Source organism: Aplidium turbinatum, chromosome 8 (genome assembly GCF_918807975.1).
Source record: "Aplidium turbinatum chromosome 8, kaAplTurb1.1, whole genome shotgun sequence".
Taxonomy (NCBI): domain Eukaryota; kingdom Metazoa; phylum Chordata; class Ascidiacea; order Aplousobranchia; family Polyclinidae; genus Aplidium; species Aplidium turbinatum.
In genome coordinates, this window is record NC_137479.1 from 31,196,064 (window position 1) to 31,211,851 (window position 15,788).

The window sequence follows — 15,788 nt, forward strand, 5'->3', positions numbered from 1 at the left end:
CTGGCGAGGTACGCTAAGTACGAAATATACTGCAAACCTTTAAAAATTTCACTCCAGGTGAGAGTAGTTATCCTCTAGTGAATTCTATGCCTGGGAACCTCTTCTCCTATCGGACCATATCTGTTCTCTCATGGAGTCTTTTTGTCTTCACTTTAGTCTCTCTCATTTGTCTTCTTGATTTCCCATTCTGTAAATTTACTTTTTCTTGTTATCAAGACCCTTGTGTCCTGTAGTGGCCGAGTGGTGTCGTCAGAGCTACAGCGATCCCGAGGACTTCGGTTCCACACTGAGGGAGAGCACACAGTTATGTCTTTGGGAAAGCACCTACTGTTAAGATATGTCTGAGGTAAAAGCAAAGATCGGCTCCTTGTTATCTCATCCACTTAATCGAAATCTTCAACTAACTGATATGTGGAAGCCACCTCAATCTTTCTAACTGCTTTTAACTCGTAAGATTTGTGTTCCCACTCTGTCTACTCTTATCAGAATATTCTACGAACCCTTTGTCTAACCCTAAGATTGTCCTTCCTACCAAGCTATTGCATTTTATTCAAATTCTTTCTTGTGTTTCGTGTTTAGATTAAACATTCCTTTGCGTTGACGTTTAATTTAGAAAACAAAAATGGCGGCAATTCATAATTTCTAATTAAGCATTTTTCGTTGTAAACGCAAGTTATTGAGATACTCTTCAGAACATGCAACGTTTTCAGAAAGTAATTGTACTTTTTGCTACTTTGTGGCATTTTTTGTCAATTAAATCGGTATTAATTGTATGTGTTTTATTGCTTATTTTTCAATAAATCGATTAAAATTGCTTTCGTATTTTGCTTGTTTACTGAGTCTGAAGTGGTTCCTCATTAATGGAATATTCCTTCGAAAATCCTGTTCATTATGAGACAACCAAAGAAACAAGTTACATTGTAATACACTTCGAACGACCAACACATTGAAAAAATCAAGAAATAGTTGCATCAATGTCTCATTAAAACATTTAACAAATTATATACCACGATCAAAGTTGTTAATTTGACTCATGTTCTGCATAAAGTAGAATGACATATAGGATGGCAGACCAAGCTTAGTTGTTTCAAAGACATATGTTTCTCAATACCACTCTAGTCAAGGTATTTTAAGTTTGCATTAATTAAAGTTTATGCTTTGTCGGAAATGATGCTGCTGCTTCATCATCACAACGATGGCGTATTTGTAACCTACGGATCGCTGCAGCAGATGCGCATTATCAACCAATCAGAAGGCAACATTTTAATCAGTTGATCTACATGCACGTTAGAAAATAAAGTGAACGCTTCACCGTTGGCAGCGTGGCCTGACGGTTTGAGGGTTAAAGGGAAGTAATCATTTAATGACGTGGGTTCGATTCCCAATCTTGCCATTCCGGACAAATGAAAAAAAGATTTTGTGAAAAAGAAAGTTACATCAGCTGCCTCAGACATTAAAATTTGTCATTCTTACATTGGTTCAACATCTACAGACCATCAGATAGCCTGTGGTATAAAATTCTTTCAAGGAGTTATAAATATAGTTATTAGCCTATATAGCCTATATATATAAGTTATATATAGTTTATAATAAGCTTTTGTGTGTACGTAGAAGATTTCGTGGCAAAAACGATTTCTGCTTCAAGAGCCAGCCGGAAGGATCGTAGCATTCCTGAGATTCAGGAACTTTAATCGTGGAACTGGAATGACTTCCAAATTGTCGGAAATTTCATGGATTCCACAGGTCGATTGTCAATAATCATATGTCACTGCATCTGTGTCACGCCAATGGAGCGTGTTGCTTGCGAGAGAACTTGTCGAAGTATTTGAATCCACAAATTGATACTGTATTTGCTTCACTTAACATAATATTGTTATGGTTTTATTTATTGTCGCTCTACAACAGTAAAAGTTTTTAGTGGCATGACTAATTTTTAATTTTATATTACTGTAGGTTTACTATGTCATCACATCATTACCCGACTGATCCTCACTGCGTTATGCAAAAAAGAACAGAATCGGTACCGTTTTTAAAGTCTTCGGTATGACACGACCTGGAATCGTTCTCAGATCTACCAGAGCCGAAGGCGATAACAACTCGACCACCGAAGTGGTGGATGCTTCACTTAATGGTTCAGCATTTGAAACCGTTAGGTTCTATATTTTCTCGAACCACTCAAGCCTTCTGCATGATGCTCGGGGGAGCGATGTTGACAATACGACGAGGAGGCTTCACTCGGGATATCGAAGCCGCAAAAGAGTGTTCAAGCAATTGTGACGTTTCGCGTTGCTGCATTATTACGTCACTCTTCAATTCCTCATCAAGAGTTTTGGTTATTGATTTTTCACGATTTTGTTTCTGAAGTGTCACACGCCCTTTTTTGACAATTTTATTTTGTGACGTCACCGCAACGCCATCTTGGCTAGTGACGTCAGTGAACTTGTTTCGTCTTGATGAAGCATCGAGTTGCTCGTTGTTCGCTTTAGTGGATGACCCGGATGTTTCCAGTATTGGGGGAATCACTGGATGTTTGTTCGTCACGTGCCCAGGTTGTCCATTTGCGAGGGTGCGAGAATTCTGCAAGCAGATTGCAATCAGTGGGCGGTTGAGTTTTTTAAGCTCGCTAGAAGAAGGAATTCAATTACGCACTTTTCGCAACTTAAATTTATAAAGAAGGTTCTACAAGAAATGTAAAGTTTGTAAGAAATAGCTTACAAGGCCTTGGAAGTATGGGCCATAGTTACTGAGTCACCTGCTACATCAGGTTATTGGATTGAAAAAATCGTGATCCTTCAAATCGAACCAATTTATTCACTTCGACAATGCCATGGAAAAATCAAACCCTCGAAACAATGTGTTGTATTGGCCCATAACAGTCATTCGGCCCATGGCCGTTAATTACCGATTAAGGACCATATAACTGAGTCAAAGTCGGCTACCAGCCACAGATGGTCCGCCTATAATTCGTTGGAAAGGTTTGATTGAACTTTTATTCTCGGACAAACAGCTTCTTTAAAAGTTTTTTCTAAAAGGAATTTTTCAGTTTGATTGCCAATGGTCAAGTTGGTTACCAATGGTCACGTTGGTTACCAATGGTCAAGTTGGTTACCAATGGTCAAGTTGGTTACCAATGATCAGAATGGTTGCCAATGGTCAGGATGTTTGCCAATGGTCACGTTGGTTACCAATGGTCAAGTTGGTTACCAATGGTCACGTTGGTTATCAATGGTGAGTTTGGTTACTAATGGTCAGGATGGTTGCCAATGGTCAGGATGTTTGCCAATGGTCACGTTGGTTGCCAATGGTCAGTTTGGTTACCAATGGTCAGATTGGTTACCAATGGTCAGGATGGTTGCCAATGATCAGGATGTTGGCCAGTCGACAGGTTGGTTATCAATGTTCAAGAAAAAAGCTTTATCCTGAGAAAGCTTCAGGACACAATTTTGATAGATTGTTACCAGTCTCCTAGAGCATTACCGATGGTGTTGTATGAATTGGATTTCCTCTCTTCCAGTTGGCACTGATGTGGTCGATTACAGAGGAAAGCATCTCCTTCTCTTGGCCTATCAAGTTCTGAAGTTTCTCTTGACCTCGATTCTTCGAGTGGGGAAGATGAAGACGCTTTTTCTCGGTTTGAGATGTGACTTGGGTTCCCGGATGTTCAACAACCTTGCACACACCACATTATTGCGTCATCATTGCATAATGCAATCTATTTAACATCAAATATCTTATTGCTTCATCAACTTTTCGCACTGCGGCACTCAGACCAGCTATGAATGGAAGGTGGATTTTTTCTTTGCCATTATGAAATCACCAGCTCCAGTGGCGCAATCGGTTAGCGCGCCGTACTTATAAATAGTATCGGAGTAATGCGGAGGCTGTGAGTTCGAGCCTCACCTGGAGCAGTATTTTTAACTTATTGTCTGACATAGGAAATAAATTTTCCTTTCTTGTACTCCTGTGATGTAAACTAAGGTTATAGAGTTGGAGCAGAGGCAACTGACATGCGTCACAGCCCATATGGAGGAGCCAGACGTAAATACAACGTGTTCACGTTGAAGATAGTTGCACGACAACGATTATACTGAATCTAACACTGAGCTTAAACAAGACTATACGAAAAATAAAAAGCTGCTCCAGGTGAGGCTCGAACTCACAACCTCCGCATTACTCCGGTACTGTTTATAAGTACGGCGCGCTAACCGATTGCGCCACTGGAGCAAGTGGAAAACACAAAAATCCATCAAATTTTATTCAAGCATTTTAAATTTTTTTCTTTTTGTAACAAGAAGTTCAGTTCAATAAATCCTTGTTGTAGTTGAGCTATTTGAGATTTAACAAACTGATGAATTTCTGACCATAGGATTTATTAAAAAATCCATCGCATTAAAAGTTAAATAAACGATTTCGCCCAAAAAATGCTTCAACATCAGCATTTCAAGATGCTTATTTAGTGATGGGCCTACACTTTACGTTGTTGTCATTGCAGATTTTGGAAGATATTTTTCTATCACGTGACCACCAACCTTGTATCTGAGATACGTTGCAGTTTTCTTCGAAGGCGTTTTTTTGGCGAGGTCATCTGTCCTCTTCTCCATCAACGGAACAGGAGGAGATATAGGGGAGATAGTGGATTGAAATAAACTGGGACTGCCACTGCTAAGGAGGAAATACAATTTAAAATATGACAGTGTCAAAGAATTGTTCGAGTCAAATCGCATATCGTAATAAAAAATATAATCGGAAATCTTTAATGCCAGAAAGCAGGCTACTCCTAACCATGTAATCTATGAGGTAGCAAATTATCTGCATGGTGCAACATCACTGGACGAAGCTACCTTGACCTGGCTTTTCTAGATCCCCCACTGCACTGAATTTTGGAACCTTTTCTTCATTAAAGAAAAGCAACAAAAGATAACATATACAAATAAAAAACTTGTTAAAATTAATATTAATCCTTTTACTTTAATGTGTTATGAAAAGTGGCACTTTCTCCAACCACTTTCGGCAATGACGTCAGATCATTATTTTCGCTGACGTCATCAGAAATGTTGGCGTCACCAATTCCTTGCTGATGATGATTGTTTACGAACGATTGCGTAGCACTTGCTATTTCGTCATTGTCCGATTTTTCTTTGATGGTTTGGATGGGCAATTTCAACTTGTCGCTTTTCAAAGTCTTTTTTCTCTTGTTCTTATTCTTTTTCTTCTGTGCAGCTCCAGCATTTAAAAACAGTCGACTGCGCTTGTTTTGCTCATTGCCTTCCGATTCGGTTTCAGAAGCGGATGATTTGCTCTCAGGAGAGGAAACACGATAAACTGGGACTTTTGAAGGCGGTAGTTTCGGACTCGGAGCAGTGTCTAAGCTTATTTTTTCAGAGACAGGTTTTATGGGCGGAATTTTTATTCCTGGAAGATAAGGAGTCGTCATCCCGTCTTCACTGATCTCTTTAACAAATTTCTTTCTCTTAGATGTCTCCACGTTGTACTTCAACAATACTTTAGTAGTTTCAACCACAGAAGGCACTGGAGGTATTCGACGTGATCTCATCTGTTGTGCAATAAAAACAAAATTTAAAGAAAACTACGTGATTCAGCGTCATTTGCGTTTGTATTTTTGATAATGTTCACTATTTTATCTCATATACCATGAATTGGACTTGTATTAAAAACTGAAGAGTACTTAATGGAATCAAATGCCTTCTCATTATCCACAAAGGTCATAAATATGATTTATAGTCTTCTGTGAGACCACATTGGTTTAGAATCATTTCAATACTGAAAAGTTAAGTGTTCATCAGAATTATTATTTTTCTAGCAGTAGTTGCAATGTTCATCTGATCAATGCCAAAGTAAAAACAGAAGCATACAAGAAACAACGTCTCGTAATTTGATTTCTAAGCTATGCTACAATATCAGCAGAAGACAATTTTTTGTAATATGAACTTTGCACTGCCAAAGCAATTGGCAAGTCTACATTTTAATTACAAAGCAATACCAACTTGTTTTTTGCCGTAAGTAGCTCTTCCTTCCACGTCATTGTTGTTTTGAAGCAACCTCTTTCGGAGTTGATTGAGCTTCAACTCTTGCTGTTGCTGGTATTGTATTCTTTCCATTTCTTTTTGAATTCTTTCTCTTTCCGCTTCTATGACTCCAAGCTTTCTTTTCCATCTTGCGTCCGGAACAATTATCACAGATGAGGTTGTTTTAAATCCTTTGGACTGCTTTGACTGGTTTGAACCGGTTGCATCCGGGTCTTTAATAATGACTCGCGCCACCCAGTGGTCGGCAGGACGACCATTTTGGTTACTAAGATTCTTCTTTCTTTCTAGCTTCACCATTCCTGCTTCAGGGTTGGTGCGGTCTGCTTTGATGTTGATGTAGCATGCATCGTTTTGTGATCTGTCGTTGGTGTTCTGTTTCTTGTAGACAGTTCCATTGACGAATCTGCGCAATCAATGATGTTTAAAATGATATGAACGGAATAGCTACATATGATTGAACTGACTCGTGTGAAAATAAATTCCTTTGCATTTCAAGACGTGTAACCGAGTCGTTCGTATCAAGCATTGTTGTGGGTTTGACACCTGTCAGAAGATACTTCATTTTCTTGATTACTTCAGATTAAAATTTCAACACCTAAGTCTACTCAGCGGTAAATTTTGAAGACAAACGCCAAAACTGAAAGTTGAAGCCATTAGAACTAATATTATTGGAGCACATTTATACTTAACCTCAAAAACATTATCATGTTTTGCACCTCACTACTTTTTCCTTCATGCTTGGTTGCACATTGTCATTTGCATTGCTATGTGACGTAACGGAGGGCAAGTGTACATGAAGATCTCTTCGTTTGCGCGGCTTCCTCTGCTGGTCAGATGGGATTTGATTTTGTTTCTCAAAGTTCCATTTGTATCTGAACACCGTTTATTTGAGAGATATTGCGCATCGCTTTTTATCACAAACAAACGCAAAAATTGCACAAAGTGAGCAACATCACCAGTAGGCTGCAAGCAAAATTGCAATCAATTTCCCTAAAAAAACTCATGGAACCCTTTAAACACACGGAACCCTATTACATGTTTCGCGGAGCTCCTGTTGAAGAACTGATCTAAGCAATGGTCTAATATTTAGTAGAACAATTTCAACTGCGATACTCGCTCGTTGAATCAGCATAACGTATCCTGGTATACATCAAAAACTTGCAATTTCTGTTCGTGGTTCACAATATTATAAAATGATTAAGTTGTGTTTTAACGTATGTTGGTTGCTTTACAAACAACGGCATCCCAATATGGAGAATAAAATAACCCAGTTTCTAATTAATGATCACTGACCATATTTAAAGCTGCATATTTTGACCATTAAACCATTAGTGACAAACAAGGTCGTTGAGAGGGAAATTTGAGCGCGATACTAATGGCAGACTCAGGTCCCTTATTGAACACACTTCTATGTGCAATGTGCATGAGTATATATCGCAACATGACTCCAAAGACCCTGTTTTCTTCTAGTTTCCAAATCGCTAAAAAGGTTTCGGGTCCATAAAATCATTGCGGGTCGGGTCTAAAATTACTTTCTGGATCTCTCTGTCATGACAATGATGACAAATGTCATTCAAACCATGAACTATTAGCTAATTTGCACAGACGTTTGAACAGCCAAACCTGTCATGCATCTTGCCTCCCTATAAATTTCATTGAATATCCCTTTGAATAGATCAAAGTTATTCGACAATGACATTCACTGTATATTAGTTTCTAACAACAACATCATTAAACTGCCGGCAATGCGACCACAAACATCCATATAACATTTCTTTCACACATTTCCCTTTCCATAGTGATCGATAACCACTCCTTGTTCTATGACGTAGTTTCACAGGCAATTATGACGTTTCAAGTGCAACCATCAGGTAACACTCACAGTTGGTGTTTGCTTGGTTGAAATCGATTATGTGTAGCCTACTTTACATTTTGGTGTTTATTTTACGTTTAAACTAATTTTAAAAACATTTTGAAAACACTTTTGAAGTTTATCACAACTCGACAAACCAAGATAATCAACCAAAATGCACATCGCTGGTATTCCTGTGATATAAAACCATGAGAAATATCTTGCAAAATCTGCTGTGGCCACAAGTTATTTAAAGCCATATAGGCTTATCGCTGAATAAGAATAAATTAAATGTTCCCATGGCACCAAGTGATTGTTTTTATCTTATTTCAACTTATTTCGTCTGAAACACTTTTTTATAGCGTTCGCATTTTATCGCCTCGACTTTTTTCTTAACCTCTGCCATGTTGCCATGTAATAGTTTACTTTGATGGTCAGAAATAAAAACAAACCAAACTTTGTTTGTTTGTTTTTCATATCTTAATCCTGCATTGCGGGAAAGCGGACTTGAGCGCTATGCATCGGTGTACGCCTTCCGACGTACACCTGACCCACGCTGCAGCCGACGGCAATGTCTGTTTCCTGTTGTCTACTCTACTTATTTTATGACTTAAATTTGGTACTACCCATTACTCGAAATCGATCACTGGGTAGAGGCAATTATCGTAAAGTTTCTTGCCCAGAGAAACAACAGTAAGTGCGGGTGGCTGGAGTCGAACATGCAGGCTCTCGACTGCGACCCCAACGCGCTAACCACGCGGCCACTGCTGCCGACTAAACTGATCCCCTAAGTAGCGTCGGTTGGATCAATCATTTAAATTTAGTTGTTTAGTTACATCATTTATGTAAATTCTAATAGTTTCGCTTAATAAATCCACTAGTAAGACATTCAAAAGCTTATGTTGTCATGGTGGTCATGCTTCTCATGATGCCACTATCAAAATCAAACTAAAATCAAAACTTTTAGCACTTACATTTTTCCATTCGTGCAAGGCTATATTGTTTAGAAAGCGTAAATTGGACATCATCAACAATGCAAAAACTCGTCGCTTTCCTAAATCACATCATTAGAAGCAATGAAGCATGACCAACAAAACGCTATACTTGACCATATCAAAATAGAAGACCTATTGACTATAACGAAGCTCCACCCAATTACAGCAACCAACCACAACATCAAACGTTCTAACACTGATCAGCCATTACTAAAAGATCAAAATACGGCGTCAGCAAAATCTGCATGGAAAAAAAGTCAATGAAAAGAGAAAAAGAAGCAGACAACCAAGACGATGGCAAGACAACATCCGAGCATGGTCCGAATTCCATTTGGCAACACTGGGCGAGTTAGCTCAAAACCGTGACCGGGATTCGTGGAGACAGATGATCCATGTTGATGCGCAGTCTGTTTCAGGCGGAGATGGCGATCGAATATTCATTAAGTTTAAAATAGTTCAAGGACGTGGATTTATTAAACGCAAATTGTTGTTACAAGACCAAAAATGTTTTTGAAATGTTTAAATTAAATTGGTTTGATTTTGATGTTTTCCGCCAGCTCCAGTGGCGCAATCGGTTAGCGTAGCGCGCCGTACTTATAAACAGTATCGGAGTAATGCGGAGGTTGTGAGTTCGAAACTCACCTAGAGCAGTGTTATTTGCTAAATTTTTTGATAGTTCTTTGATGTTTTGTTAAAAATTTATTTTCTGTTGCAAAACACTGCTCCAGGTGAGGCTCGAACTCACAACCTCCGCATTACTCCGATACTGTTTATAAGTACGGCGCGCTAACCGATTGCGCCACTGGAGCTACACGTCTTCACTCAATTTCAATGTTTTTCTTTTTATGTTGTTTTATTCCGAAAATTACGCACAAGGCCATCGGTGGAGACTTTGACTTACAGATTTAGATTTTTTTCACCTAGGATCTTTGAGAAGATGATTTAGACCAATGGCATCTCGCCCCTTTCAGAACAAAACCAGTATAAAAAATAGTGAGAATTTGTTGTGTTTTTTTGTTTCTGGGTTCTTGGAAAGACTTTTGGTCTTTAGAATCATCTTGGGCCCGGGTTTAAAACGACCCCTTGCCAAGCACCCCTTGCCCACGTTATTGCTGTCGCGGATGCTGACAGAATTTCCGCTCTCAGTTGGCGGTTCCTCAATTTCCACTCACCAATGCCGTTCGCGTTTTGTCGCTTCTACGTTTTACTCGACCTCTCGATCAACAAAATCCATAATTTTACAATAATTTAACGTCTGTAGACCTTGAATCAATGTAAAAGTGACAGATTTTTTTTGTCTGGGCTCTGCTATATTTGGCATGTATTGTTTTCGTTGTGATAGTCACATGTAAAAAACCAAACTGAACTAATTAAGAATTGAACCATCATGCTATGAGGTGACTGATGAGTTTACGAGTTTTTGAATGAAACCCGGAAGTTTTTTAATTGGATTATCGGGACAAATTAAAACAGTTCTTAACCTTTTTATCTCCAGCTCCCTTTTTCAGAGATTTTCATAGTCTGGCGCAGTTTTTTTTTTAAGGTTTGGTTTAGGTGACCGCTATGTAGTTTTAAGAGACCGCAAGTGTTTCATTTAAATACCAAAAAATAGCCATAACTACATACAATCAACGCAACATAAAATGAATTATTCGACAAGGCACAGCTTAAATGATTGTGACAGCGACCAAACAGCCTGCCCAACACGGCCGCCAAACAAGTTTGCTGCACAATCACACAAAGTGTGCTTGTTGGCTTCTGCTGGTTATGTTTCCACACGTATAAACTGATCATTATGCGCCATAAATCAGAAATAAACATTGACGAGTATCGAAGATGCACTTCTTTTGTGATAACTCTTTGATTCAGCTGTTAGCTGTACCTCCACTTATTCTTTTATCTGGACGTAAACTATTTTGATTGTAGGCCATATTCGTATTATCGACAAGACATAGCGAGAAACAACCATTACTTTTCTACTGTAGTTGCAAGTCCAAATTTTGGGAAACCGCTGGAGAAATTTGGGGGACCGTTTCGGTCCCCCAAACACCTTAAAAAAACACTGGTCTGGCGACCATCATAATATAAAGGGTGTGCAAAAGATGATGAGTGATGCTGTGAAGTTGAATCGGATTATGACGTAACATGTGACGTAACCATATAAACATCATATCAGATAAAGCGCGTTAAACATCACATTATGAGCATTCCATAAAATTCTGCTTTTTATAGATTCTAGGTCTACTAGCTAGGTCTATGCAGCTACCGTAGAGCTAGTAGGCCTTTCCAGAGCACAAATGTACATTGACCTTGATCTAGCAGAAGTGCTAAAGCAAATTTGCAATGAGGAAAATACCATTACAAGTTCTGAATATAGCGCCTTATGCGAACTATTGAACTAGAGGAAATATAAACGGTAAGAACAAGCTGGTCTCAAATAGTCTGCCAGTGTGGTTCAGGAAACATTTCTAATCTAGGCTGGTAAAACGATAGACCTTTAGTTCAGTTTATATAAAGACGCGTAAACATTTTGACTGTAACATGGACCATCTTGAGTCTGATGCAAATAAATAAATAAAATAAAATAAAAAGACGAAGAACCGAACTACACAACAAAAGTTGATGGATGGAGCAACTTACTTGAGAGGTTCCAATTCTTTTTCTGTATTTTGTGAAGATTTAAGAACATTGGAAATTGCGTTGGTGAGACTCAAGTGCTCGTTGTCTCTAACTCCGTATTTTTCCAAGACTTCCAACAGTTTGTTAGGTTGAGCTGGGTGATTCAACATCTGCAATGAAGAGATTTTTAGACTATCTGGGTTGTTATCGTTATAGTCCGTCCCGTTAGTTCAGTGGTTACGCGTTCAACTCAAGATCATGAGGCGCTGGTGTGGATGACTTGAGGGGGTGTTCTGTTGACTTCAAAAGCTTCGTACTTGCATTTTTTCATGCAGCTTTTCTTCTCTTAATACTCTTTAAAACAAATTTCTTTTCAAAAATTAAAATTTCTTATTAAAATAGTGAGCCAAAAGGCTCGGGTCTGGCTGAAAAACTGACTTAATCATTTCAATTACTTTGTTTTGTAAGCCTACTGAAAAAATGTCAAATGAATTTGATAAAAATAGTTTGTGAAAAGCATTCGACATTTCTGCCGAAACTAAAGGCTACCCTGACGCAGCTTTGAAAACAGAAAGAACCACTCGCCGCAAATTGCTGGACAATGGGAAACGACGCAAAAAGCGGTTGATAATTTATTAGGCCTATTCTCCAGCAACTCATATGAACAAAGCAGTGCAAAAATTTCTAGAACATTCGGTTGAGGTTCATACAAGCAAGTAGAATGAAAATTAAGATAGGAAATAACAAAAACCTTTATTGCAGGAAGCTTTAGTTTTCCATTTTCGGTTTCATCCATTTTTCTTTTGTTCCACGGAACATACTGAAATGTTTCTGGATCAATGATTTGATGCTTTTTGTTCATATTTTCAGCTCGAATGTTTTTCTAGAAAATAAACTTGCTCTAAAACATCCAAGCAATTTAATGGGCAGCCGATACAAGAAGATACTTCCAGTAGGCCTATATCATGAAAAAACCTGAAAGCTCTTAAAGACACATGGTGGCTTAGGAGTTAGACTGTTTGCCTCAGAGCATGCAGGCATGGGTTCGACTCCCTATCATACCCGATCTCCATCAAAAACTTACCGAAAGTGGAAGTGAATATTCTTGATTGGCACTCAGCTAAGGAATGGATTCAGAGGTATGCACTAACAACGCATTGTTTAGAGCTGAAGCAACGCATATCTGTTATAGCTACCCAGACAGCAAAATTCCGCATTTTCACATTGCGTGGAATCATTGTAAAAACGACGGATTTTGCTGTCTGGCCACAACGCTATATAAAAACACATTATTGTCATAAAACGCAATTGTTCTTATACGGTATTTAAAATACTGAAGCCCCGAAAACCAGGGTGGCAATGTATATAAACTATTCCCACATCATGTGCAGATTAAACAAAGTAGCCAACAATGCACAACCGCACACGCCTAGAATCAAACCACTCTCCCCTGATCTGGTCGTTGATGTTTAAAGCGAAGTGCTCATTGTTCATTGCGATGTCTGGAGGACTCACCTTATAATTGTCATACATGTCTCGAAGAGTGGCGTAAGTATGACTCTGCTCAATTTCTTGCTGATTCATCTCTTGATCCCTCAAAGAGAGTGTCTTCCGACCAGGTTTCTCAACATCATTTCTATCTTTCCTTTTAACCTTCTTCTTTTTTGGACCTACTTTTTTTGGTCGAGGACCTTCTGAAAATCTATATGAAAAAAGCACGAAAAGATGAAGAATCCAGTTAGGCTATACAGTATATTTATTGAAACGTCAGAGTCTTTGACTGGTTGTAAGCTATGTTCATTTTTAACTACTGTACTAGCCTTTTGCCAAATTTTCAGTTCATGACAAATTTGGACAAAATGGTGAAGTTTTAAGGTTGCAACTACAAAGTTAGTTGAGACATATATTTTGAATGAAGAAGAAACACGCGTAGATAGTGATAATATATAAATAGTAGTCGGCTGCATAGCCGAGTGGTGAGAGCGCTGGAACGGCAATCGAAAGGGCGCCGGTTCGACACCGCTCAAGAGCATGCGACTGTGTCTTTGGCAGGACACTTTAAGGCATGCCTGAAGGTAGACACGAAGATTGGCTTCCTTGCCTTCCCGTCCACTTAATCTAAATCTTCAATCACCAGATGTAAGCCTGGATAGCCTAAATATTATTTATCATTATCGCAGTTTACAATGTGCCGTAATCAGGTCACGGATTGTCAGATAATTTTTAAGTTTGAATTACATCGTTTGCAGACTGTGATAAGAACCAAGATGGCAGGCCGTTGTAGGTTGGGTCTAGTGGGCCTGAATAGTGAGCTGGCAGTACCCAACACTTGTCACAATTTTCTATTTGTGAGGAAACAAAACTTAATTATTACTTGCAAGCAAACCTTGGGTTAGGAACGACGTTTGCCCATCCATCGAAGGGTTCCTCTTTGTCACAATAGACGACATCTTCCTTTCTGCTTATTTCTTGGTTTGCTGCTTTTTCACTCATCCGCAAGAGAGCACTAGCGAGCATCTTGTTCTTTCCAACAGGAAGATATGCGGAAGCAGGTTGCCCGAGAATTGCGTGATGCTTCGGATGCTTCATGATTTATAAAACTAAAGATCTAAAGCAAAGTTTAAACAAAAATTCGAATTAATCTTTTCCAATATAGCCTACAGCAGGCTGGAATAAAAACAACAAAGCCTCACGAGTCACAATTTATTCACGAAAATTATCTCTTCAAATATTTTGCTTTTCTCAAAGTAGCCTAAGACCAGATCCTCTTAGGTTTTTACTTTGGTTTTGAATCTTTATCCTCGGACTGACAAAGCCTTGATAGGTTATTCCTGGTAGTTTCGCATACTTGTAGATTAGAGGCTCTTGACGCAGGGCGGTTGGCGGTTACCGAGATTGGCAGAGTGAAGTTTCGTACTGTTAAAATGTTGTTGCCGGGGAATTATTCCATTCACTAGATGACGCTGAATGGGGAGGAGTCCTGAAATGCATTGCTCAAGCGCACACCCCGAGAGTCGAACCAGCGGCGCGTGATCTTGAGCCGGGGGCGTAACCACTGAGCTAACGGGGAGGACGACTTTAAAGCTATCACAGCATTATTTTTTATCAAACTTGGAGGGGTATAAGTAGTTTGCTAATGATTTAAAAAAAACAGATGAAACGCTTAGGGGAAGGTGGGGCAGGACGGGACACTTAACTTTAATCGATGTTTTGCAGAATTCCTTTTTATCAATATCGGTAACTTTGGTATCATGTTATTTCTATTGCACACTACTACCAACCAGCAAGATACAAAGACTCAGTTAGTATCGCATGACCTTATAATTAACAAAAACAAAAAAAATTAATCTGTCCCATCTTGCCCCACACCTGGGGCAGGACGGGACGCGTATTGTTCATATGAGGAATCACCTGTAAAACCACAAATCTACTGGTAATACCTTGTAATTTCAAAAATGACTTGCATTTACAGAACACGTAATTACATCAGGGCAAAATGACAGACTACTTTTTTCCATAAAAATCACATACAAAATTGCCACGCCCATTATAAGCAGAACAGATGTCCCATCCTGCCCCAAGCAGCTCTGTCCCGTTTTGCCCCAATGACTGACATTTTGAAATTTTCTGTTTGTTTATTATATATGCAACTCACATCTAAAAAGTCAGATACCCCAAAAAGCACTTTTATTACTGTATCTCCAGACCACGTATCATCTTCCAAATTTTTCTGAAATCATGCTAAAATGTGAAAAGTTTTGATAAGATTTCTTATAGCAACTAGCCTTTAATCAGTTATCTTGTTGCCACGACCACGTTTTTTCTCTGAACATCTCTTTTTTTTGCAAGTCATCGAGAATCATGGTGTCCTTTAACATCTAAATGGGTAGAGGACGCTAAAGCTAATACTTTTAAAAATATCCACGGTGTCCCGTCCTGCCCCACGTCCCATCTTGCCCCACCTTCCCCTAAACCAAAATCAAAATATAGACAAACGAAGTCACAGATTGCAGCTTCAACAAACCACTCGCACAGGAGAACGCTGCCTGCGGTGGTGAATTGATACAGAACCGCTTTGTCTTCCATAATTCTGCACTGATTAAGGCTGGTTACTCCCAGTGTGTGTAATAATTTTCATGATTAATCACCAAAATCGACATTATAAATATCTACTGATATACGACATAGCCTAGTCGTAGCTTCACAGGCGTACCATGGTAGGCTATTTGGTTTAATCTGTATTAGACTTGATCTGTTAAGATAACTGACGTCATG

General features: G+C 38.9%; 1 protein-coding gene and 4 non-coding genes across 5 annotated transcripts; 2 read left to right on the forward strand and 3 right to left on the reverse strand.

Moving 5' to 3' along the window:
- Positions 1-480: 480 nt before the first annotated feature.
- LOC145776279 (uncharacterized) lies at positions 481-14,102 on the reverse strand. Its single transcript, XM_082587681.1, has 10 exons — positions 13,900-14,102; positions 13,029-13,215; positions 12,265-12,396; positions 11,535-11,683; positions 6,764-6,919; positions 6,006-6,450; positions 4,968-5,554; positions 4,530-4,662; positions 3,478-3,669; positions 481-2,577 (listed from the first exon to the last, which is right to left on the reverse strand). The coding sequence occupies exons 1-10, from the start codon at positions 14,100-14,102 to the stop codon at positions 2,176-2,178; spliced, it is 2,586 nt and encodes an 861-aa protein (XP_082443807.1). The 3' UTR covers positions 481-2,175.
- Positions 3,820-3,908, forward strand: Trnai-uau (transfer RNA isoleucine (anticodon UAU)). Its single transcript is given in 2 exon segments — positions 3,820-3,857; positions 3,873-3,908. It is a non-coding gene; the product is annotated as a tRNA-Ile (tRNA).
- On the reverse strand, positions 4,136-4,224 carry Trnai-uau (transfer RNA isoleucine (anticodon UAU)). Its single transcript is given in 2 exon segments — positions 4,136-4,171; positions 4,187-4,224. It is a non-coding gene; the product is annotated as a tRNA-Ile (tRNA).
- Trnai-uau (transfer RNA isoleucine (anticodon UAU)) lies at positions 9,451-9,544 on the forward strand. The gene is given in 2 exon segments: positions 9,451-9,493; positions 9,509-9,544. It is a non-coding gene; the product is annotated as a tRNA-Ile (tRNA).
- Trnai-uau (transfer RNA isoleucine (anticodon UAU)) lies at positions 9,615-9,703 on the reverse strand. The gene is given in 2 exon segments: positions 9,615-9,650; positions 9,666-9,703. It is a non-coding gene; the product is annotated as a tRNA-Ile (tRNA).
- Positions 14,103-15,788: the final 1,686 nt, after the last annotated feature.

Excerpts from the sequence above, each read along its gene's own strand:
- LOC145776279 (XM_082587681.1), bottom strand. The coding sequence starts at position 14,102 with ATGAAGCATCCGAAGCATCACGCAATTCTCGGGCAACCTGCTTCCGCA. Across the intron at positions 5,555-6,005 it reads CTACTTACGGCAAAAAACAA|ATGAGATCACGTCGAATACC; the intron begins GTTGGTATTGCT and ends ATTGCACAACAG. Across the intron at positions 2,578-3,477 it reads CAATTCATACAACACCATCG|AATTCTCGCACCCTCGCAAA; the intron begins GTAATGCTCTAG and ends ATCTGCTTGCAG.